The sequence below is a fragment of the Diceros bicornis genome, chromosome 18 (assembly GCF_020826845.1).
Source record: "Diceros bicornis minor isolate mBicDic1 chromosome 18, mDicBic1.mat.cur, whole genome shotgun sequence".
Classification (NCBI taxonomy): domain Eukaryota; kingdom Metazoa; phylum Chordata; class Mammalia; order Perissodactyla; family Rhinocerotidae; genus Diceros; species Diceros bicornis.
Genome location: NC_080757.1, coordinates 45212413 through 45235871, shown reverse-complemented (window position 1 = coordinate 45235871; position 23459 = coordinate 45212413). Strand labels below are relative to the sequence as shown.

The 23459-nt window shown below is 36.4% G+C and overlaps 1 protein-coding gene across 1 annotated transcript in view; it reads right to left on the bottom strand.

Moving 5' to 3' along the window:
* The window catches only part of EFCAB13 (EF-hand calcium binding domain 13), a 331371-nt gene that overhangs the window by 73890 nt on the left and 234022 nt on the right, over nt 1-23459 (bottom strand). The window contains 12 exon segments of the mRNA XM_058561286.1: nt 2840-2893; nt 4864-4968; nt 5625-5678; nt 8008-8112; nt 8741-8794; nt 9414-9518; nt 10739-10792; nt 11339-11443; nt 12039-12092; nt 13026-13130; nt 22697-22750; nt 23322-23426. Coding sequence (XP_058417269.1) covers nt 2840-2893; nt 4864-4968; nt 5625-5678; nt 8008-8112; nt 8741-8794; nt 9414-9518; nt 10739-10792; nt 11339-11443; nt 12039-12092; nt 13026-13130; nt 22697-22750; nt 23322-23426 — 954 coding nt within the window.

Here is a 23459-nt window from a genome sequence, read left to right as displayed (position 1 = left end):
GTGAAATAAGTCAGAGGGAGAAGGTCAAATACCGTATGATTTCCTTCATTAAGTAGTAGATAATAACAACAATAAACAAACACATAGGGACAGAGATCGGATTGGTGGTTACCAGAGGGGAAGGGGGGAGGGAGGAGGGTGAAAGGGATAATTAGGCACATGTGTGTGGTGATGGGTTGTAATTAGTATTTTGGTGGTGAACATGATGTAATCTATGCAGAAATAGAAGTACAATGATGTACACCTGAAATTTTTACAATGTTATAAACCAATGTTACTGCAATAAACAAAAAATTAAAAAAAATTAAGTCTAAAGAAGTATACTCAGAAAAGTTTTGCTTCTATCATCTTCACTCTATTACCTGAGTCCTTCTAAAAGTAAACTAAAAAAAAATTAGTTTTCAATGTAGCCTTCAGGTTGATTTTGCAAAAATAAGCAAATGTCTGCCTATCTCATACATACATATGTAGACTCTTAGTTCCTCTTCTTTACATAAAATGTAACATTCTATACTGATGATTCTACATCTTGCTTTTGTCACTTAACAATATATCCTGGAGATCATGCATACCAATATAAATAACCAACAACACACCAAACTTTTGATTGAACCTTCTGGCAGCTTTAAATGTCTCAATGCAGGTTACTGATAAAATGATGTGATAATCCACTATGATAGCAGAAAGGGGAAAACTTTTAAACTTTTAATGATTTGCCCTAAAAATTTGCCCAATTTACTCTAAAGTTAGAAAAAAATTTTTAGTTAAAATTGGAAAAGTTATAGCAAATCTATGCACAAGCTGGAACTTTATCAATATGAAACATACTCATCTCATTCTTTTCCTTTTCTTCTCCCTGATTTCTCTTTTCTTCCTTCGTCTAGTATATAACCACTGCATTTTTTTTTTTTTTTTTGGGTCTCGTATCTACTAACCTAACCCACAGATTTCTCACTTGAATCAAGGGAAAACTGAGATATTTCTTAATCTTTGAAGTCCCTGTGCTCTGTGTAGATCCCTTAGGATCCTTATTTACCATTTTTGAGCATCCCCAGCCACGGTGTGGTTTTGCTCCCAACAGCTAGCACCTGTAGCTTTTATTTGGAAGATGCCCTCATGCTACTGAAGACTGCTTTGCCCTCATGTACAGAAAGCAAAGAAAGCATGACTGGGTCAGTCAATGACTGAAGGCAGGAAAGTATGAAAGCCCTTGCTTTGGGTTGGGATAACCTGAGGTATAATTTAGAGATCTTCAGTGGGATTAGTCTGAAGATATCAGGACTTTGAGATTGGGCTTTTACTTGGCTTCTTCCTCTTTCTGTTATGCTTCTCCCACCCTGTTACAAGTTTCCTTTGGTAACACTTCTGTAATAATTCACTTGCACATGAATCCTAGTCTCGGGGTCTGCTTCTGAAAACCAGATCTAGGATTATTGGCATTAGAAGTGGTCGTAGGAAGTAGATTCTAACGTGGTGTATGCCTTTCTGGACAGATAGCAACAAAGATTCCATTGATGGTAAGTGGAGTGGTGATAACCCTTGACACACTGTATCATTAAAACTGAGGTATTCACCTGTGGTGAATTAATTGGAAAGGGATAAAAAGTGGAAGGGGATGCACTGGCTCAGGTGATATTCTCTAAAGTTTGAGAGATATGAGGAAATTTTAATTATGACTGTGGAATTGGATGGTTGTTGCTTAGCAACTTGAGGCATGGAGTAAGGTCAGAAGGCTTCCATGGCAGCAATTAAAGAGGCCCTCATATCCTATATGCTGTGGAGACAATGCTGAAGACCAGGATCAGGACCTGATTTAAGACCAGTAGAACTTCAGAGAAAGCTGAATTTGCAGCCTTGGCAAGTCTTCTACATGACAGTCATGGGCCACTGAGGCTTGAGGTGGGAACATTTGGTTGGATGCACTTGTTGCCTTAGAAAAGATAGTTTTCCACGGATTGTTTTGAGGAAGATAGTTATCTGCTGGGTCTTCAGGTCTTACATAATAGATCCATTCCAGCTCACCCAACTTCTCTGAATTTTTTGGTCTCTCCTCAGCATACTGCCAAGGCAGTTTTGGCATGTCCACCTAATTTAATGTAGGACATTGTTTTCCAAGCTCCTAGGAGCCATCCCAGCAGTATATTGTCCATTTTTGGCACGGCAATAAAAACCAGAGTTACAGGAGTATGCACCCATATCAACAAACTCTTCCTATCCAGCCTTATTTTCCTCACTCTACTCTTGTTTACCACCCTGAAGATCTTTTCCCAGACATGCTCTCCTAGTTCTTGCCAGAACATATTAGCAGGTATTGTTCCTCCCACGAATTATCTTTTTCTTCTCTTAGCAGGGCCAGCACTTCCTCAGTTGGATCATGCTGAGACTTGAATTTGTTATAGGTCTAGTAGGCAGGAAGGGAAATGGAGGAAAGAAAGTACTCTTTCAAGGCATTTGCCTCAACTGAAGCTTCTGCATAGTTTTTGGGAAAGGAACAAAGCTCTTATCCTTTAGGAAGTAGAAGTAGCCCACTTTCATGAGATCAGAAGTTGAGGAGAATTGGGGGACCAATTGTGTGAATTTTTAACAAAGCTTAATTTTCTCTTTATTGTACTAACCAAGAGAAAACATTTATGAGAACTACTCTAGAGAATAAGGGTCTTTCTACCAAGAGATAACACTAAAATTTTATTACCAAAACATGGGTACCACAAAATCCAACTCTAGATAAATATTTATAATAAGGAGTACAGTAACAGAATCAACATGGCAATTAGGGTTAATGTAAAATATAATTACTGTGTCAGTAGGAATCTTAGGTTTATAATGGCTTTGTATTCACCTGTAACAGCTTTCACTCCTTCCATCACCTTATGCAGATCAACATTCCCATTTGCTACAAGGAAAAGTCCAAAAGAGACACATAATCAATGATATGAGCTCAGAAAAAAATATAAACTACTCATGTAGTATAATAAAGTCCAGCTAACTTTGACTCATATCATAATTTTAATTGACACTCCTTTAAATTTTTGGATTTCAAGGATCTATACCATGGCAATAAGAAGGTCTGTTGGAGACCATAGACTCTGGGCCAAAGAAAATGTACTCACCCCAGGCTTTTGGAAGCCTTTCTGTCTTATAACTATAGTTGAAGATTCCCTTGGTTAGATGTTGGTCGGATATTCTGGTACTGCCAAAGAGCTCAGACTGAGGCCCTAATGTAGCCTGGAGCATTCAATGAAGGCATCAGGTAGGGGTTAATATCTAAGATAAGTAAAAGAATTAGGAGCTAATCAGAAGAAAAAGGAGGAGAAAGAGTTTTTAACAAGAAGGAGATGCATTAAGACAGTGATTCTCAAAGCTGGCTCCTGGGCCAGCTGCATCAGCATCACCTGGGAACTTGTTAGAAATGCAAATTCTAGGCCCCCATCTTAGACCTTCTGAATTAGAAACTCTGGGGATATGGCCTAGGAATTTGTGGTTTAACAAGGCCTCTGGGTGATTCTGATGCACACTCAAGTTTGAGAACTACTAGTTAAGAAAAATGAAAGTCTAGGACAGCATGCTATGTATGACCAATTTAACATGGATGGAAGATAAAATGCAAGGTGAGGAGAAGACAGATCAGGCCAGAGAGGTAGTTTGAGGTCAAGAGTCTTATAAACTGTAATAAGGATATTAGTATTCATCTTTTGGGTTGAAGAAATAAAGAGTTCTAAGAGGTGAGTAATATGGTCAGAATTTGGTTTGATGGACCATTTTACCAGCTAAATGAAGAACAAATTTGAAGGAGATAAGAATGCAGGTTGAGAGATTAATTAGGATGCTGTTGTAATCTCCAAACTAGAGATGAAAAGAGTCTGAACTTGGGCAGTAAAATCACATGTTGAGGGTCAGGGATGAATCTGAGAAATCCTTAGGATTAAAAAATTACCAGATCTTATAATAGGGTATTCCAAATAAGACTTAAGGAGAAGTACAAGCCAGGTTATAACGATAGATGACTGAGTTATGATACTGTAATAAGGAATGCATAAGTAGAAGTTAATTTATTGAGAAAGAAAATTTGCTTTGGGATATTACAATTAAAAAAATTTCCAAGGGAAAGTCTAAATACAGATGTCTAATGTGAGAGGCTGGGCCTAAAAATAAAGATTTGGAAGCATTCATTACATAGGTGTAATAAAATTTTTTTTCTGAGCTGATATCAGGAAAGTGGATGAAATCTTTCACAGAATGTATAAAAGTGTAATGAATATTGAGCTGATGAAGGAATCTTGAGAATCCAAGTTCTTAAGAGGCTGTTGAAAGAACAGAAACTGTTGAAGCAAACAGAGAAGGGAGAGTCAAATAGGAATGAGGAAAATCAGGAGAATGGACCATATAGAAGTGAGAGAGAAGAGACGATGGCTTTGAGAAGAACGAACCCACCAAAGAAGGAAGGTGCCACAGATATTAAAGAAGATAATACCTAAATCACGCCCATAGGATTTTACAATTAGATCACTGTTTAACTAACTTGGTGAAAGTGGGTTTACCAAGAGGCACAGGGGCAGAGAGCAGATTGCAATGAACAGAGGAACAAATGACAGGTAAACACATGGATTCTGTTGACTTCTTTATGCTTTCTCCTAATTTGCTTTCTTGCTAATCTAGACCTACTAATGATCCTGCTGGCCCCCTGAAATTCCTGATATCCATAGGGAAGATGATGTTTATTTTAGATTAATTACTCTTACCTTAATATTGGGTTCTCCTCTAAGCTTTTAAATATTTATTTGGCACCAATTATGACTATTTTTTAAGACTATCACATAGAAGATACAGATAAAAAGATGTCCTAAGGATATCTCTAGTGCTCACCATCAACTTGGAGTTTTTCTGCCAGTTCAGCAAGTTCCTCTCCTGTGAGCTTGATTCCCATATTTTCCAAACTAGTATGGAGGTTATTCTTTTTAATCTTCCCCTCTTAGAGGAGAGATAGTAAAGCAAAATATTTAAAAAGTCATATAATAGTAAATAAGTAAAACAACTTTATTAACATTAATGACCACCTATTATTAAAACAAAATAAGAGACAAAAGATAAAATATATTCCATGCCTTTGTTATCATTACATATCAACAATGCTGAAACTCCAAATAGATTTGTCCACTTGAAGATCCAAATAGAACGTCAATAGAAGAGTCAGAATTAGAATTGTATTTCCTTTAATCTATTCCTGTTGACATGCCTACATAATAAAACTGTGTTAAGGGTCTTGAACAACTAGAACAGCAGAGCACCAGCTTAATTCCTTTGCACAAAAATAGGGTTATTTTTGTTTATTGACTTGACATATTAGTTATCACTGCAGCTGAGCATTGCTCTTTAATAATGGCCAGATCTTTTTTCGTTGTTGTTAGGGTTGATTTTTCCTTTTGAGAAAAAGTTGAAAAAAATCTAAGAATATATTGGACTTGTTTCCAAGAGAAAGTATATGTTAATAGCAGATAAAATGTAGTTATGCTGAAAGAATCATAAATGACAAATTATATAGGGCCAAGATTCATACTTGAGTGATATGTCTGGACAACTTAGATAATATCTAGATAATATGCCTTATAATTTTGTTTCTTACTTACCTTTGAGAGACTTCATACTCTTCAGTAATCTATTATGACATAACTTTCCATCAGCTGTAAGAAAAGTCATAATTTATGTAATGGTAAAATTTATATGAAATTCACAAAAATAGCATGAATTAAATACTTTCAAAAACAGAAAATTTAAAATCTTTTATCCATATACAAAAATCAATTGCATTTTTATACAGTAGCAATGAGCAAACCAAAAATGAAACTAAGAAAGCAATTCCATTTACAAGAGCATCAAAAAGAATAAAATGGTTAAGAAGAAATTTAACAAAAGAGGTGTAAAAATTATACTCTGAAAACTATAAAACACTGTAGAAAGAAATTAAAGAAGACCTAAATAAATGAAAAGACATTCCATGTTCATGGATTGGAAGACTTAATATTGTGAAGATGGCAATATTCTCCAAATTGATCTATAGATTCAATGCAATCTTATCAAAATTCCAGCTGGTTTGTTTGCAGAAAGACAAGCTGATCCTAAAATTCATATGGTAAAGCAGGGACCCCCAAAAGCCAAAAGTTGGGGGACCCACACATTCTAATTTAAAATCTACAAAGTTACAGTAATTGAGACAGGAAGGTCCTGGCATAAGACTAGATATATAAATCAATGGAATAGAATTGAGAGTCCAAAAATAAACCTTCTGATTTATGGCCAATTGATTTTTGACAAGGGTGCCAACACCACTCAATGAGGGAAAAAATATAATCTTTTCAACAAATAGTGCTGGGACAACCAGATATCCATATGCAAAAGAATATTCTTTTGGATCCCTACCTCACACCATATACAAAAATTAACTCAAAATGGATCAAAGATCTAAATATAAGAACTAAAACTATAAAACTTTTAGAAGAAATTATAGGTATAAATTTTCTTGACCTTAGATTAGACAATGGATTTTTAGATATGACACCCAAAACACAAGCAACAAAAGAAAAAAATATATAAACTGGACATCACCAAAATTAAAAACTTTTGTGCATCAAAAGACATCATCAAGAAAGTGAAAAGACAATCCACAGAATGGGAGAAAACTTTTGCAAATCATATATTTGATAAGGAACTTGTATCTAGAATATACAAAGAACTCCTACAACTTAATAATAAAAAGACAACACAATTTAAAAATGGACAAAGGATATGAATAGACTTTTCCCCAAAGGAGATATACAAATAGCCAATATGCACATGAAAAGATGCTCAACATCATTAGCCACCAGGGAAATGCAAATCAAAACCAGAATAAGACACCACTTCAACCCACTAGGATATAATCAAAGGACAGATAATAAGTGTTGACAAGGATGTGGAGAAATTGGAACTGTTGTACAGTGCAGCCACTTTGGAAAACAGCCTAACTTCCTCAAAGCTTAAACAGAGTTATCATATGACCCATCAATTCTACTCCTAGGTATATACCTAAGACAAATGAAAACATACATCCACATAAAAACTTGTACATGAATGTTCATAGGAGCATTATTCATAATAGCTAAAATGTGGAAACAACCCAAATGTCCATCAACCAAGGAACAGATAAATAAAATGTGGTATATCCATACAATAGAAATTATTCAGTATTAAAAAGAAACAAAATACTAATACATAATACAACAGGGATGCACCTTGAAAACATTGTGCTAAGTGAAACTAGTCACAAAGGACCACACATTATATGATTCCATTTATATTAAATGTTCAGAAGAAGCAAATCAATGGAGACAGAAAATGGATTAGCAGTTTCTCAGGGCTGAGGGGGATGAAGAAACTGTGGGGTGACTGCTAATGGATGCAGGGTATCTTTTTGAGATAATAAAAATGTTCTAAAAATGATTGTGGTGATGGATGCACAACTTTGTGAATATATTAGAATCCACTGAATTGTACACTTTATTAGGCTAATCGTGAATTGTATCTCAGTAATGTTGTTAAAAAATGTTTTACCCAAATTTTTAGCTTTATATAACAATGAAATTAAGAAAGAAAGACTTTCTCAATATGATAAACTTGTCCCCTCAGTGGGCCTAGTATACCAAAACATAAATATATCTTTCCTTTCTTTTTAATTCTGACTATTAACTTTAATTTATTCCATTGCTCTCTTGTCTCTCTCTTTTTTCCTTCTATGTTATGAGCGCATTAGTGGCCTGATGGGTAACAGCAGACATTTGTTAGCCTTGATGGCAACTTACACCTGAAGAGTTCCTTGACTTCTAAAATAAATGACACACAGTTTTTATACGCAACTTAAATTTTAGCTTTTTAAAAATGTTCTTCTATCATGTTTTAGAAGAAATTAAAATTTTCATACAGATCAACAAAAACCCAAGCTCCCTGGAAGCTCCCATAGACACTTGTATGGCTCACCATCAGTTGGCAGTACTTTCAGCAGCTTCTCTAATTCCTTATCCATGAGCTCAATTCCGAGATTCCTCAGAACATTTTTTAGATCACTAGACTCAATCTTCTCACCTTTGAAAATAGGAGATTGGGTATATATGTATATATCATCATTTCAGACAGCAGTAATTATTTCTAAGTAAAAGTTACTCTATGATGATTAACACCATCCTAATTTTCAGGTTGAAGACTAAAGTAAAGATAAAACATTTCAACTATAGAATCAATATATATGTTAAGTCAAATTTATTTCCTTAATACAAACAAGAGAGTTTCTCCTAAAATCAGGGAAAGACTACTTCCAGAATAAAACATAATCGGTTAATTAAAAAAAAAAACAGATGCTTATATGAATTTTTCTTCAAAAAGTATTTACTTTTAAAAATAAGAATTATATGATGAATACAATGAAGACATTATCTTGATCATCTTGATCAATGGTTATTAAACACTGGTGAAGTGAATTACATTATTGGCATAAACAACAGAGATTTGAAAGCAAGAAATAGTACGGTAAACTCATTCTAAAAACCTAGATAATTTTATATCAATATACAGAGCATTAAAGGCAAATATTTCAGTAATAAGTATAGCGAAATACCAGAATGTACAAGTCAATGATAGAATAGTGGGAAATATCTCGGAAAAAAATTTAATGTAGATAATTGTAATCCTAATTTTACAGTAACTTTTCACTCACCTGTAAAATCTATGACTTTTTCCATCAGTGTTTCTAGAGGAATTTTCCTATCAACTACAGGAGAAGATCAAAATCACATTGAGATATAATACTCACAAAAGTTTGTGGAAAAACATAGGAATAATTATAATAGTTGCACTTACTACGTGTCAGGCACCATCCTAATTGCTTTCATACTTATTTAACAAATATTTATTGAACACACTTTCTAGATTATCAGCTTACCCAATTTTTATGCTTTTAACAAGTATGAAAAAGAAGAAAATTCTAACTACGAAAAACCATGCAATTGCACTGATGCACCTTCTGGCCTATAATGTCTCAAACTTATTTGTGTTAGTAAAGGGAACTGATTCAGAAGTGGGTACATCTCAAGCATTCTGGTATTCAAAATTTGAAAGACTCTACTACTACCCATGATACTTGTAGAGAGCATGAAAGTCACATACATCACACATATCAAAGACCAATGTTTTAATTTCCATTTTGTTAACTGGATGCTCATAAACTCAAATGACATTCTTTATGTTTTGCTCATTGACATGGTGTATCACCACACTGCTGTTCTCCCCTTCTCCTTATGGAAAAGGGCATTTCTTCCCTTGCATATACTCGAAGGTTCTTTTAACTAAACTCTCTCTAGGATAACTATTGTATCTGATAACATACTTACCACCCACATGTATATTTTGAATCAAGTCTTTAAGTTCTGTATCTGCAAGTTTGATTCCCAGGTTGTTGAGAATGGTGTCTAGGTTGTTGATATCGACCTTTCCACCTAAGTAAAGTAACAGTTCACAAAGAATATTAAATGGTGAAAGGGATAATTAGGCACATGTGTGTGGTGATGGATTGTAATTAGTATTTGGGCGGTGAACCTGATGTAATCTATGCAGAAATAGAAGTATAATGATGTATACCTGAAATTTATACAATGTTATAAAGCAATGTTACCGCAATAAAAAAAAAGAATATTAAACGACTCCAAAAGAGAAGTTCTTAAACTTTTTTTGATACACATACCCCATTGTGAATTTCTTGAGCAGTATATAATTACTCACAAAATTTGCACACTATTTCAGGCAGATTATGTACTCACTAAAGTCTATTAAAAGATTCCCTCAAAGTCTACTAACCTAAGGTTAAGAATATTTGCTCTAAAGTGAAAAAATTAATTAATTAATGTTCAACAATTTTAGCACAGAGACCAAATATTTTAAGCCTACAAAGTCAACTACACCCAAGTCAACTACGGGGCTGGCCCGGTGGTGTAGCGGTTAAGTGCGGGCGCTCTGCTGCGGCGGCCCGGGGTTCACAGGTTCGGATCCTGGGTGCGTACCGATGCACCGCTTGTCAAGCCATGCTGTGGCAGCCTCCCACATAAAGTAGAGGAAGATGGGCATGGATGTCAGCCCACGGCCAATCTTCCTCAGCAAAAAAGAGGAGGATTGGGGATGGATGTTAGCTCAGGGCTGATCTTCCTCACACACACACACACACAAAAAAGTCAACTATGAAGTTAGAATTAAGGCTACTTCCTTTGAGACTTGTCTTGGGGACCAGCCTACAGAACACAAAATTTTAAATGGCATCCGATAAATGCTCAGGGAATTCTGGATTTGGAGGTAAACATTCTTTACTTCTAAATGATATGTGGGCTGACTTTTGATGAATGAACTCCCAGTTTAGTTTTTTTCTGCTACTCACTAAATTACCTGATTCACTGCTAATCATTTTTGTATTTTTTTTGCTATGCAAACTTGAAATTTGATCTTTCTTTTCCTGAAAAGTTTGAAGAAACCACAAGAGTGTGTGGGACTTTAATTTCAAAATAGAACATGAGATTCATCTGCTAAAGTAAACATTGAGCTCTAAAAACGTATCAATTTGCAATCAGTATATATGACAGAAGGCAGCATTCACAAATTCAACATCTTGGAAACAGTATAATATGAGGATCGTATATTCATTTGCATTCTCATTATGTTTATCACTCACCTTTAAGAGACTTCACACCTTCTAGCAACCTGTTCTTAAAGATCCTGTTGTCATCTATAAAAAGGGGCACAATTCAGGTCACAGAGAAATGATGTGGCTATTCACTAAAATTATTTCAGTAAAGCTGAGATTTTCATTATTTGCCATAGAAATTTCCCACATTAAAATAAAATTTAAGAAAATTAGTGAAAGTTTATAATATGGTGAATCTATCAAAAATTTAGCACACAAGGCACTCTACAATATGCACAACTCTTTTTTGTGTGTGTGATCCCACTTCTCACCTTTTATCCCCTTATAGTTTAATACCCCCTCTTTTCCTTTTTTATTTCCCACATTCACCTACAGATACCTAAAAGGTAAGGGTAACCTTAAAAATTTCTTCCCCTTGATGGCATGATTCAATATGATGGGGATATTTATGCCAAAACTAAAAGTTAAACTGCAAAGATGGGAATTTCCTTCAGGAATAAATGATCATTTAAATTATTTTGAGATGGGTTTTTAGTTTTTTGCATCTTAGCAAATGGGTATAGTTTGAGTTCTCAAAAAAAGCTTAAAAGAATCCTTTAAGGTCACATCAGTATTTGAAATGCTTACCATTTAAAGGTAGATTTTTCACTAGTTTCAAGCATTCCTTATCTGTGAGCTCTAGTCCCATGTTTTTCAGAATAGTTTTCACATCTCTGACATCAACCTCCCCTCCTTAAAAAAGACATACATCATTACACATACGAATTTAAAGGTTCACTTAATGATTCCAAACAGGGAAAATTAATCTATGGCTATGTAGCACGAGCAGGTACAGGATGAAGAGCAAAGGCCAATGAGACCACTCCAAGTACACTGACTATGACATTCACTGAAAAATAATTTGATCTTTAAATGCTAATAAAAGATGGTACAATCATAATGACAATGGCAAGGCAACTCTGAACCCAGTGAAATCTACATTATATATCTCTTTATTCAATTAGAATATTGTAATGACTTATTCAAGTAATTGTATCAACTAAGATAAGACCTGTCAGTCTCATCTTTATAAGTTATCAGGAGTCTTTACCAAAGTTTTACTTTACCTATTATTTTACTAACATAGAGTTTGGCTGTACTAAAAAAGAAAAGAGCAAAATATATAAATGAAAAAATATACCAGAAAATAAGTGAATTGCTAGTAATTGTTTTAAACATTTAATAAATAAGGAGATAAGTGCCATAACTAACATGGTAATTAAGGGATAATGATAAAATATAATTACTGTAAATACCAAACATCTTAGATTTATAAATTCTCACTTACCTGTAGTAGCTTTTACTCCATCCATCACCTGTTTCAGACCAACCTTCCCATTAGCTACAAGAAAAGGCTCAATGAAGATAATGTCACAAGCTCAGAAAACAAGACATATATTTTGTGGAAACAATTCCATTAAAAATTTCCTACATCTCAATTTTACCTGAGACCACTTATTAAATGCCTGGATCTAAGGGAAGTAAGGTGATCTACACTAATCCAAAGTTTTCTTATATTTTAGAATCTGGGTCAGGAAAAGTGTACTTTTCCTAGTGTTTTGGAAGCCATTATAAGCCCTAGTTGAAGATACTATTGGAGTTTGTCAGGTTATCTGGTAACTTTACTTCATGTACCAACAACAAACAGCTGAGGAAGGGACCACTAACCTAACCTGGTATGTTCTAAGAGTGATTCCTGTGGGAGGTAATGCATGAACTATATTAATGTATTAGTAGAGACTGATCAGAAATACAGAGGGATGGAAGAGACTTCACATGGAGTAGAGGTTGAGAAAAAACAAAAGGCTAGGGACATCATGCTATTTATGTGAAACAAGTAGTTCAACATGGCTTGAAGAGGAAAAAATGAGAGAAGATATGATATCAGAAGGCAGATGGAGGTTGCAGGTCTTGTGCACTATGATAAGAATCTTTGAATTCATTTTAGAATGAATATTTCAGCAGACAAAGGGACAGACAGAAGAATGGGCCAGTTGACTTCATTTATAGATTTTCATATCCCTATTATTTTGCTTTATTATTAATCTAGATCTATTAGAGTCTTGACAGCACCCTCTGCAATTGTTGGTACACATAGGGAAAGATAATGCTGATTTTAGATAACTGTAGTGAAGATCCAAGATTTATTTTGACTTTAATATTGGGCTCTCCTCCAATCTTTCTAACATGTATCTGTCAATTAAATCTATTTTTTAAACGTATCAGATATAAAGCAAAGATAGAAAAATGCCCTGAAGATATCTTTAGCACTCACCATCAACTTGTAGGTTTTCTGACAGATGTGCAAGTTCCTCTTCTGTGAGCTCAATTCCCAATCTTTCCAGAGTGCTGTCCAGGTTATTTACATGAATCTTCCCCCCTTAGGAAAGAGACAGTGTAGGAACATGAAAAAACTGTATTATGCCAAAATTTTGCATGAGTAATATTATTAGTAGTATCTTTAATGGCTGTGGTGGTTTTGTACTGCATCAACTTAGCTAAGTTGAAACTATATCTCTAAGAATTTCCTTTCTTGTATGGCTTTATTTATTTATTTATAATTTATCATCTTTTTATTTTCAAAGACTTTATTTTTTTAGAGTGATTTTAGGTTTACAACACAACTGAGCAGAATATACAGAGATTTCCTATATATCCCCCACCCCCACACGTGCATAGCCTCTTCCATTATCAACATCATTCACCAGAATGGTACATTTTTTACCAAGGATGAACCTATACTGACACATCATTAGGTCCTAAAGTCCATAGTTTACCTTAGAGTTCACTCTTGATATTGTACATTCTATGGGTTTGGACAAAAGTATAGTGACATATTATATCCATCATTATATAGAGTATTATAGTATAATACTCTATATCTCTATACTCTATAAAAACCTAAAAATCCTCTGTGCACTGCCTATTCATCTCTCTCCCTCCCCTGGCAACTATTGATCTTTTTATTATTTCCATAGTTTTGCCTTTTCCAGAATGTCATATAATTGGAATCATACAGTACGTAGCCTTTTCAGATTGACTTCTTTTGCTTAGTAATATGCATTTAAGGTTTCTCCATGTCCTTTCATGGCTTGATAACTCCTTTCTTTTTAGTGCTGAATAATATTCCATTATCTGGATTACCACAGTTTATTTATCCATTCACGCACTGAAGGACATTTTGGTTGCTTCCAAGTTTTGGCATTATGAATACAGCTGACGTAAACATCTATGTGCAGGTTTTTACGTGGACCTAAGTGTTCATCTCCTTTGGATAAATACCAAGGAGCACGGTTGCTGGATCATACGTTAAGAGTATGTTTAGTTTTGTAAAAAACCACGAAACTGTCTTCCAAAGTGGCTGTACCATTTTGCATTCCCACTGGTCATGTATGCGAGTTCCCGTTGCTCCACATCCTTGCCAGAATTTGTCGTTGCTAGTCCTGTACGGTTTTGAGGTAGAGTTAGCCACAGAAAAACTTGCATATTATTTGGAAAGCAGGAGTTAAGCAGCAGCCATTACACTCTGAAAGGTGGTGCAGAATGCGAGGTGCCGTCACAGGTGCCGTCACAGCTTGCTCGTGTTGTCATTGTCTAACTACTGGTTCGCCTTTGTTGGCCTGAGGCAGCTAGGCCTGCAGCTCCTCCAACTCCTGCCAGATCTCCTCCTTTGGCTTCTCTGAGTCCTGGGTCAGCCATGTGTGCAGTTCCATGGCATAGGGTGTCAGTTTCTTCTGCAGTTCATCCCTGTCGTTGGAGTTGGAACTGGGGAAAGATGGGATCCCAGTTTGTCTTTGTGGATTCCAGTTTGTCCTCACTCTTGTCTACTTCATGTCCAGTTTTTCCTCCCAACTTCTGGCACTGCTGATCTCCAGCAACTTTAGGCCTGCCACCATACACAGAGGCAACAACCTTTACAGACTTCTTCACCAGCTCTCACAATTCTCTGGCCAAAGTCTGGGTAAGGGACCAGAAATTATGTATGATCGGCCTATAACATACCTTTATTTCCTGAAGGCATAAGAATGAAACTTTTAAAAACCAAACCCAAAGTTTAATCTTGAATTACAATTAAAGTAGAATTTCCAAGCTTGAAGGGTCTCTGGAACCCTGAAACTTGGGATGCCGAAATATGGGCAGATTCTGAAGCTGGGGACATTGGACCTCTAAATCTTGCCAAGCTTCCTGTATGAGTAGAAGCAGCCCTTCTTCCCCCGTCTAAAGAGGTTGGTTTCCTCTTGCCTAAAGAACATATAATGGTCTCTCCTGAGGGGGGCCTTGCAGGGGACTGCTGATCTTCTTTAGGATCTATCCTCATAATCTCTCATTGCTTCTAGACCCATAATCAGTCTCAAGGTCCAGCAGGCCTCTGGTAATAAGATACCAAGTCTGACTTGTAAGGAATTGCAATACACTCCAAAAGAATTGTATGATTTTTACCAACTTATACAGTCAGAATCGATCCCAAGAGTGTTGGACACGGGTGGAAAAAAGATAACATTGGACTGAGCTGAATTTGATGATATGGGTGTACTATAAGCAGAGTCTGAATTCATTGTGTTAGCTCAAGTGGCTAGGAATGGCTCTAACAGAATGCCCAGTTATTTGAATGAAACCGGGGCCCAAAGAGGGCCTATGTTAAATGAAGTTGAAATGTCCAAACTTCCTTGGTATACCATAGAGCAACACTGTCCAAAGAAACATGATGTAATCCACAAATACGACCCACATATGTAGTCTTAAATTTTCTAATAGTCACATTAAAAAAATAAAAAGATAGGTGGAATAAATTTTTAAAATTATTTTATTGATGTCATAGTGGTTTATAACATTGTGAAATTTCAAGTGTACATTATTATTTATCAGTTTCTGTATAGACCGCATTGTGCTTACTGCTAATAGTCTAATTTTTATCCATCACCATATATATATGTGCCCCTTTACCCCTGTTGCCCAACCCCCAACCCCCTATCCCTCTGCTAACCACTAATCTGTACTCTTTGTCCATGTGTTTGTTCATCTTCCACATGCGAGTGAAATCATATGGTGCTTGTCTTTCTCTGTGTGGCTTATTTCGCTTAACATAATAGCCTCAAAGTCCATCCATGTTGTTGCAAATGGGACGATTTTGTCTTTTTTTGTGGCTGAGTAGTATTCCATTGTATATATATACCACATCTTCTTTATCCATTCATCAGTTGATGGGCACTTGGGTTGCTTCCACATCTTGGCTATTGTGAGTAAGGCTGCAATGAACATAGGGGTGCATAAATCTCTTTGGATTGTTGATTTCAAGTTCTTTGGATAAATACCCAGCAGTGGGACAGCTGGATGGTATGGTATTTCTATTTTTAATTTTTTAAGAAACCTCCATACTATTTTCCATAGTGGCTGCACCAGTTTGCATTTCCACCAGCAGTTTATGAGGGTTCCCTTTTCTCCACAAAAGATAGGCAAAATAAATGTTAATAATATATTTTATTTAATCCAATATCTCTAAAAAATTATCATTTCAACATGCAACCAACATAAAAATTATTAATTAGCTATTTTACATTTTTTTGTGCTAAGTCTTTGAAATACAGTGTGTATTTTACACTTACAGCACATCTCAATTTGGACTAGTCACAATTCAAGTGTTCAAGAACTACATGTGGCTAGTGGCTAGTGTATTGGTTGGCACAGCTATAGAGGAAAGTATCTAAAAGAATAGGGAGATCAGAAATGATGGAGTGGATTTATCATGTAAGACCTACACACTCACCCTCTAACTGTGTTCCCTGGGAAGGTTTAGAGCAAGGCTGTAGATGTGGCTTTGGAGATCACACAGTCTGAAGTCACTATTCAACTCTGCCATGGCAGTGCAAGAGCAGCCACAGACAGTACATAAACAAGAGTATCTGTGTTCCAACACAGCTTTATCTTTATTTATAAAACAGGTGGAAGGCTGGAGTTGGCCCATAGTCTGTAGTTTTCTGATCCCTGATCTAGAGGATACTCTTATCAAAGCTGTGAGAAATACATTCATTAGGAGATCCCAGCATCCTTGACAAGTTCTGTGGTGGCTATTCTCTATAGGCCAGAAATGATGGTGGAAACGCTGCCATTGAACTGAGTTCTCTGAATTCAGTGTTGATAATGGAATCCTGGGGTGGCAGGGGCCAAGTTGTGGCACTAAATTGCCAGAGACAAGATGGATATGGTTACTATAAAAGGTGGTAGTGTCAAAGCAGCAATCAGAATGGTTTAACTCATAGATATTTGGCATTAAATAAACGATTGTGGTATCTCCAGAGCTGAAACAGATGGATAGCCTACTAAGGAATTGCTTAGTCTGAATAAGCAAAAAAGTTCTAGATCTGGTGAACAAAAGTCTACCTTGAATAACAACAAAATAGAGTCATAGCCCCTCAATCAATTCCCAGACCTTGAACCAATTAACAAGGGTTAGAGCCCCTTGATTGAAGAGGAGAACAGATCTCCCTCAAGATGGCATCTGTAGCCTTATATCAGTATAATTGTGCATTGGAGAAGGGGATATAAGCAGACTTTTTGGGAAGTACCGTACACTAGCTTTGAACTGATATTAATTTCTGGAGACCCAAAATGTGACTGTGGTCCACCATCAGAGTAGGGGCTTATGGGAGTAAAGTGATCATTATCATAGAGTTTTGGCTTGGTTCCATCACACAATGGGTCTGCAGGATCATTGAGTCAACCCTGTGGTTATTTCCCCAACTCCAGATGCAGAATTGGAATAGAAATACCAAGCAACTGGCAGAATTCCCACATATGTTCCGTGACTTGAGGAGTAAGTGCTGTTATTTTAGAAAAGATCCAGTAGAATTGTTTTTACTTACTCAAATTGTAAACCAAAAGCAATACTACATTTCTTAAGGGGTAGCAGAGATTAGTACCACCATCAAGAATTTCAGATACAAGGGTGGTGATTCCTATCATATTCCCATTCAATTTGCCTATTTGATCTGTGTAGAAGACAGCTTTTGGAGAATGACAATTGATTACTGTAAACTTAATTAGGTGGTCACTCCAATTGCAGCTACTATTCCAGATGTGGTTTTGTTACTGATGCAAATAACACATCTCCTGACATTTGGTATGTAGTTATTTATCTGGTGAATGCTTTTATTCTCTATGCTTATTGGTAAGAACTATATGAAGCAGTTTTCTTTCAGCTGGTAGGGCCAGAAATATACGTTTACCGTCCTATCTCAGGGCTATATCAACTCTGCAGTCCTAGGTCATAATCTAGTCTGTAGGGACCTTGATCACCTCTTCATTCCATAAGACATCATGCTGGCCCATTATAGTGATGATGAAATGCTGATTGGACTTGGTGAGCAGGAAATAGCAACTAATCTAGATAATTTGGTAAGACACATGCATCTCAAAAGGTTGAAAATAAAGCCCACAAAAATTCAAGGACTTACCACTATGGTTAAATTTCAAAGGTCCTGTTGTCTAGGACAATTAAAAATAACCCTCCTAAGATGATAGTGATGTATGGAGCCTTTGGAAGAACACTATGGGTGAATCCAGCAAAGATCTTTAGGATTTTGGATAAAGGATATGCCATTTTCTGCAGATAATTATTTTACTTTTGAGAAACAGTTTCTGGCTTGCTACCTAACCCTAAGGAGACTGAATATTTGACCAATGGTCACTAAGTTACCATACAAACAGCTGCCCATCTTGAAGTAGATATTATTTGATCTACCAAGTCATAAAGCTGGGCATGCATGACAGCACTCTATTATCAAATGAAAGTGGTATATACAGGATTGGGCTTAAGTAGATCCTGAAAGCATAAGTAAGCTGCATGAACAAGGGGCCCAGATGCCCATTCCCACTCCTCCTTGTATATTGCCTCCTTTCTCTCAACCTGTAGCTAGGCTTCATGAAGAATTCTCCATGGGAGGAGTGACATCAGCAAAATGTCAATATAGGCGTTTTCTACCATCTTCCTATCAAAGAACAATCACTACGGACAAGAGGGCCTTTGTGGAAGTCCAGGAGTCCAGTGGAAAAGTTCTGTCACACCGTTGGAGCAAAAAAAAAAAAGAAAAAAAAAATTCCAAGGTTGATGCACTGAAGAGAGTAAGAGGAACAGTTTCACTTTACCTACATGCCCCCGCCCCAAAGACAGCATAGCTTAGTGCCAAGAGAGACATCCTTGGCTCATAATTTCTCCCATAGGGGGAAGTGAGAGCATGTGAGTGAGTACCCAGCTTCCCCAGCTGTGCAAAATGCTGCCAAATGATGCTCACCACACCCTAAACACTGAGTCATGTACTGCATGACTGGGGGGTGGACAGCAGCCAAGTTTTGGAACAGAAAGTATCAAAGGGATGTGGATCCTACTAACTGTTTTGCAGATTCCATCAGGAAGCCCACTCATGAGCCTCTGGAGATGTCTGCAGATATGCCCAACTGGCTATGAGCACCCCCAATGCTCCGTGCACCTCTCCCTGCCCCCGTGGCTGGTTCCCTGAGTGTGCCCCCAACAGCAGCAAGAGCAAGCCTTTGCAGATGGCTAATGATCATGCTCAGAAAGCCAGCCCAACTCTGCATGATGGGAAAAAGCACACAAACCTGAGAATTTAGACCACCTTAGGGAAAGTGAACAAGAGGCTATCAGTATCTGGTCTGGCTTTGCAGGCATACAATCTTAAGAATTCCCCCCCAGGGCCTGCCCCGGTGGTGTAGTGGTTAAGATCAGCATGCTCCGCTTCAGCGACCTGGGTTTGGTTCCCAGGTGCAGACCTACACCACTTGTGGCCATGCTGGGGTGGTGACCCACATACGAAATAGAGGAAGACTGGCAACAGATGTTAGCTCAGGGTGAATCATCCTCAGCAAAAAAAAAAAAAAAAAAAATTTTACTCTCAAGAGGAAACAAGAAGAATGGAGTAGGCATACCTACAGAAATGGTCTGAGAAAGCCTCAGAATCCTAATAGGGTTGATGGAAAGCATTTCTCTCCTGAAGCCAATCACAAAAGAGTGGAGGAGGTGATGGTTCTTCAAATGTGAAGACAGCAACACAAGCCTTCAAGGAACGTGAAAAATCAAGGAAACATGACACCCCCAAAGGAACACAATAATTTTCCAGTAACCAACTGCAAAGAAATAGAGATCTGTGATTTGCCCAATAAAAATTTCAAAATAGTTGTTTTAAGGAAGCTCAGTGAGCTACAAGAAAACACAGAAAGACAATTCAATGAAATCAGGAAAACAATACAAGAACAAAATGAGAAGTTTAACAGAGACAGATAAATCATGAAAAAGAACCAAACAGAAAATCTGGAACTGAAGAATACAATGAATGAAATGAAAAATGCAATAGAGAGCATGAACATAAGACTGGATCAAACAGAAGAAAGAATCTGTGAGGTAGAAGACAGATCATTTGAAATTATCCAGTTAGACGAGAAAAGAAAATGAAAAAGTGAAGAAAGCCTACATGAACTACAGGATGCCATTAAGAGAAACAAACTATGCAATATTGAGTCCCAGAAGGAGTAAAGAGGGAGAAAGGGGCAGAAAGCTTATTTAAAGAAATAAAGGCTGAGAAGTTCCCAAATCTGGTGAGAGATTTGGACATCTAAGTTCATGAAGTTCTTAGATCCCCCAGAAACTTCAACCCTAAAGGAATCTCTCCAAGATGTATTATAGTAAAACTGTCTAAAATCAAAGACAAAGAGAGATTCTGGGGATTGAATATACAGCGTGGTGACTATATTTAACAACATTGTATCATATACTTGAAAGTTGCTAAGAGAGTAGATCTTAAATCTTTTCACCAAAAAAAAAAAAATTATGTGAGATGATGGACGTGGTAATCATTTTGCAATATATAAGTGTATCAGATCATCACGTTGTACACCTTAAACTTATGATATTACACGTCAATTGTATATCAATAAAGTGGAAAAAGAAAAGAATATTCTATGACCAATAGACTGAGGAAGGAAAAAAACTGGGTCTGAGCCACCGTGTCTTCCTCTTGCTGTGAATCAACAAGTAAAGAAAGGGATGACTTTACTGGTTGGCGAGATTGATCCTGAAATTGAGCTGCTACTACACAATGGGGATATAGACAAATATATCTAGAATCTAGGATACCTGTTGGTATTCCCTTGTCCTATGATTAAAGTTAACTGTAAATTAAACAACACAATACAATACAGACGGGACTGATAATGGCCCTTATCTTTCAGGAATAAAATTTAGGATCACCCACCAGGTAAGGAGGTAGGAGCAGCCAAAGGGTTTGGTGAGGGAAAAAGAAACATGAAACGGTAGTGGAAGAAGAAAGATATATTACCAGCTACAACCACATGACCAGTTGCTAAAGGACTACACAGAATTGTAATATTTATGAGTATTTCTATATTACTTTCATGTAAACATATTTGTGAATATTTTAGCCAATTCTTTTCTTTTTATCTCCTCTCCCATCCCCCCACCATTTATATAAGAGTTGTTAATAGTAGGAAACCTTATATATCATTGTTTAAGTTACAGGATGTCAAAGAGGAATGTGACTCAACTAGAAAATAAATGGATATAACCCAGAGATGGATGAAGTGATAGCTGGGATTTTGTAACATCTTCTGAGAAGAGGGTTAGCATAGTTTTGGTGGTATGAGAAATGGTCACTGTTGTTTTTATTTGAAACATAAGAAGGATTAAAGAGGTATGGATGGATGCCAAGTTGCCAAGGGGTGGGTGATGGCAGATTTTTATTGTATTAAATTAGCTAAACTCGAATTATATTACTATAAATTCCTTATACAGTTCTGGCTGGCCACAGAAAATTTTGCATGAGATTTGGAAGGCACAAGTGAAGCAGCTGCTATTACATTCTAAAGGTTAGTTTAGGGCACCAGATGCCATTACAGCTGATGATATTGTTGTTATAATCTCCTGGTTCACCTTGTTTGCATGGGTTGGAAGCCAGCCGGAAGAACTTCCGGCTCTTGCCACATCTCCTTTAGATTCTCCCAGTCTTGGGCTAGGCACATGTACATCTCCATGGAGAATGCCAGTTTCTTTTTCAGGTCATTCTTTTTCTTAAGGGTGGGGGAAGTAAGATAGACACGGATTCCAGTTTGTCCTTGTGGGTTCTAGTTCGTCCTTGTTCTCCCAAACTCTTTCATGTCCAGTTTTTCTTTCTGAGTGCTGGCCTTGCTGACTATAGTGAATTCAGGACTTTAGGACAAGCATCAGAAGCAGAGACACAGGTTTCATAGACTTCTTCACCAGCTCTCACAATTATATAAAGTCTAATCCTTATAATAAATCCCTTATTTTATGTCACTCATAGTGATTCTGCTTCCCTAATCAAGCCTTAACTAATACAATGACGATAAATTCTATTAAAATAAAAACAAAACAAAAAAGAAAATGTATTTTATGTCTTTGTATAATTACTATTTCAACAAAGCTAAAACCTCAGATAGACTTATTCAAGTATACAGAGAAAGTCAATAAAATAATTAAAATTAAATCTTATCTTAGTAACAAAACAATATTAAGGGGTTTAGGCAAGTAGAACTGTAGACAACCAACCTAATACTTGTACACAATAAATAGGGCTATATATATTTTTGCCTGAGTTTCTATATTAGCTACTTATATAATTGACCAAATTCCTTGAATAAAGTTAATCCTTCACTTCACTTATGCTGTGCGTTCCTAAGTTTGTTTTTGAGGGGGGGGGCGGTGTACAGAACTGAAAAAATGCAAGAGTATGTGGAACTTCCTGCAAGATAAATATATGCTGTTATCAGGTAAAATGTGGCTAGACTAAAAGAATCATACACAAGGAATTATACCAAAGTGAGGAGCCAGTGTTCATAACTGAATGCTATAAAGTTGGGGAATGTCAGACAACGTGATTTTTAATTGGGTTTCTTACTCACCGTTGAGAGACTTCACACCCTTCAACAACCTCTTGTGATATACCTTTCCAGTAGCTGTAAGAAAAATCGTAATTCATGTAATGGTGAAACTAACATGAAATCACAAAGGTAGGATGAATTAAATAACTTCAGAAATGACATTTTAAGAAGAGTTGTCTCTAATTTTTTTCTATTTCATCCAATACAATGAAGTTAGGGAACAGAAACTTTTCCCTTTGTGACAAACCTTTCTATTCCAGTACCTGAGGGAGTCTATTTGCTCAAACATGAGTTTAACTTCCCTTTCTTTTTACTTCTGCTTCCTATCTTTACTTTTTTATCATAGATCTCCTATTTTTCTTTTTTTTTCCTTCTTATGATATAAGCAAATTAGTGGCTTGAGAGATAACATGTTTAGCTGTTAATGTCAACTTTTGTCTGAAGGGTTACTTAACCTCCAATATAAATTCTAAATGACAATGACAAGTTTGCTATATAACTTAGAACTCAATTTCTTTAATATTGTTCTTCTTTTTCACTTTTAGAGGAAAATAAACAGAAACAGAGTTGGAGATTTTTACACAGATCTAAAGAGACAAGTAAATGAGGTTCCTAGAAGGTCTCTGTGATTTATATGATGGCTCACCATCAATTGGCAGTGTTTCTAGCAGCTTCTCTTTCTCCTTATCTGTGAGCTCAATCCCCAGATTTCCCAGGACATTTTGCAGGTCACTAGAATCAACCTTCTCTCCTTTCAAAAGAGGGGATGGAAGACATAGGAACT